Source organism: Aplysia californica, unplaced genomic scaffold (assembly GCF_000002075.1).
Source record: "Aplysia californica isolate F4 #8 unplaced genomic scaffold, AplCal3.0 scaffold00585, whole genome shotgun sequence".
Classification (NCBI taxonomy): Eukaryota; Metazoa; Mollusca; class Gastropoda; order Aplysiida; family Aplysiidae; genus Aplysia; species Aplysia californica.
The window spans coordinates 241,013-243,512 of NW_004797855.1; the positions used below are offsets into that span (position 1 = coordinate 241,013).

At 41.7% G+C, this 2,500-nt stretch overlaps 1 protein-coding gene across 1 annotated transcript in view; it reads left to right on the forward strand.

Annotated features, from left to right (window-relative positions):
* Nucleotides 1–1,502: 1,502 nt before the first annotated feature.
* Nucleotides 1,503–2,500, forward strand: part of LOC101847682 — a 20,692-nt gene continuing 19,694 nt past the window's right edge. Inside the window, exon 1 of the mRNA XM_013087409.2 lies at nt 1,503–1,639. Within this exon, the coding sequence (XP_012942863.2) occupies nt 1,516–1,639 (124 nt within the window). The 5' untranslated portion in view covers nt 1,503–1,515. The remainder of the gene's footprint in view (nt 1,640–2,500) is intronic.

Genomic DNA, 2,500 nt, shown 5'->3' on the forward strand with positions numbered 1-2,500 from the left:
ACATTTCTGAGATCACTTCCGAATGCGTTTAGGAGACGTTTCCACGTTTCCACTTGCACTAAATAATGGGTTCATATAGGTTCATTTTCTCCATTACAAATTACGAAAAAAGTGATTCAGCCATTTTGAAAGTGGGACTATCAGTGGGACATGCACAGGTGTCCTAAAGAGGCAAGTATGGACAATTAATGTATTATTACTATTTTGTTGTTGTTGATAACGCGACCAGGCAATTTTTTAAGTAGACTCCATTATTTCCTTCCAAGTGAGGAAAGGTTTGTGTTGTCGTTTTGAAAATAATAATAATAATAATAATAATAATAATAATAATAATAATAATGATGATAATGATGATGATGATGATGATGATGATGATGATGATGATAACCAGGTTCGAAAGCAGGAAAGGGGGTAAATGGAGAAAATTTCAGAGTAGAAAATTTTCCGTCGCTGTCAGATTTCGAACCTGGGACCTATTGGATGAGAGGCGAACACCGTACCTCTAGTCAGCGAAAGTCCCGTTCAGGTTTTTAAATTGATGTATGCTAATTATAGATTATGAGAGTGGTCAGACAAACAGACAGAGAGAGAGAGAGAGAGAGAGAGAGAGACACACATTTTTACTGCTTGCCACGCGCTGGGGTTGAAAAAAAGTACGGCGTGTGCGTGTGGGGGGGAATCAGAGAGAGAGAGAGAGAGAGAGAGAGAGAGAGAGAGAGAGAGAGAGAGAGCCATATTATGTAGATTAACTTACTTAAAGAAGATTATTTTAATGAGTTTTGCAGCCCCTCTCAGCGTGCACTGTGAGGTAATTGAAGAGGGGAGATTAGAGTCGTTCCGTCCACATCCGATAAAATGGATCAGAAATGTTGGGGTGCCCCCACACAACCCAAGTCAGGCAACATTCCTGTGGTGGAATAGAACCAGGATGACGCAAACCTTAGTCCAGAATGATACAAACTGGACTAACAGTGCTCTCGGACACCCTGAAAGTTAGAAAAATATGAACCCCTGTAATCAGTGTTTGCTGTGTAATAGTTAGGGTCATTTTCTTAAATCCAAAGGATGTGAGTTCAAGTCCTTCGTGGGGAAGAGAATTGTTTCAGTACCTCCTTCTATCTGCTGAGTTATCGGATCCGCACCATTCCGGAATGGTCTGAGGAAACTGGGACAAACAGTGTGTCTCCTAAATCATTATCTAGGTAGTAGTGACTGGGCTATGAAAGATTTATAATAGACTATAACAAAAGCAACTTGTACACCCTTTCACAGTGAAGATATCTCACTCTACGTTTGCACAAAAGATGTTAAAGCAAAACGATAATATAGCTCCGCTTATTTAAGAATAAGTGACCGATCAAGTTGTAATCATATCTTCTAAAACGTCTCATAAAATATTATGTCAGTAGAACTAAATAGCTGTGAATCAATTTTTGGAGGACACGAAAAAATTGAAACGTCGACTCAAGCAGTGAAGGTGAAAGGGTTAACTCTACTCCATTATTTCCACAGAGCATGTCCCGAAAACAGGCGGCCAAGGTCGCTATTGTAATAACAGATGGAAATGCCCCAAGCCGGTCCGACACTTTTAAGGCTGCAGACTTGTTGAAGAAACTGGGGGTCACTGTCTTTGCGATCGGTTTGTGGTTTGATGCAAAGAGGTTATATAAATGCTAGAGCTCGCAGCAGTGACGTCACACGTGTCAGACATGGGGTCCTTCTCATTGATATGACCGTCGTGCCCCCATTTACAAGAACAATCTGCGGCCCCACCCCGCTCCCTACGAGCTCTAGTATATTAAACACCACCCTGCCCCCATATTTCAGAGCAAGCTTGTTGATTTCCTCCAAAGACCACCGAGACGCCTCCATGTGAGTCTCAAAATGTACTCACCCGTCTGTTGAACTGTGCATGTCTTGCCTTTGAGGTTCAATGTCCCAGAGTGGGCACACGCAGCTCCTGTTCGTTTACGTGGGGGACATCACTGCCACGACCTCTAGTACTAAATATAACCTCTTTCGGTTTAGTGTGGATTCCAAAGTGGTGAACATGGTGAAATTAAGGTACATGTAGGTTTAACGCCCCTATCAACACTATTTGGTTGTTTAACCCTATCCGTACGTCTTGTTTTACTATCGTATCCATAGAACGTGGGGAACTCGGTGTCACCACATACAAAGAGGAAATGTACTCGTTAATCCGATCCGTACGCTTTGCATTGCAGTCTGTCAAAATGATTTTTTTGAGAAATACTGAAAGTTTCAAACAGATCTTCGAACTAGAAGTATTCTAAAATGTGAAGAATAGAACCCCGGGGGTACAACATGACCCCAGGTCGTACGGATAGGGTTAAGAGGCGGGACCTCCGAGTGCAACGTCCATATCAGGAAGGTACGAGCTAAATGGGAAATTAGTGTTAAGTGACTTTCCCATGTATGTATGTATGTATGTATGTATGTATGTATGTATGTATGTATGTATGTATGTATGTATGTATGT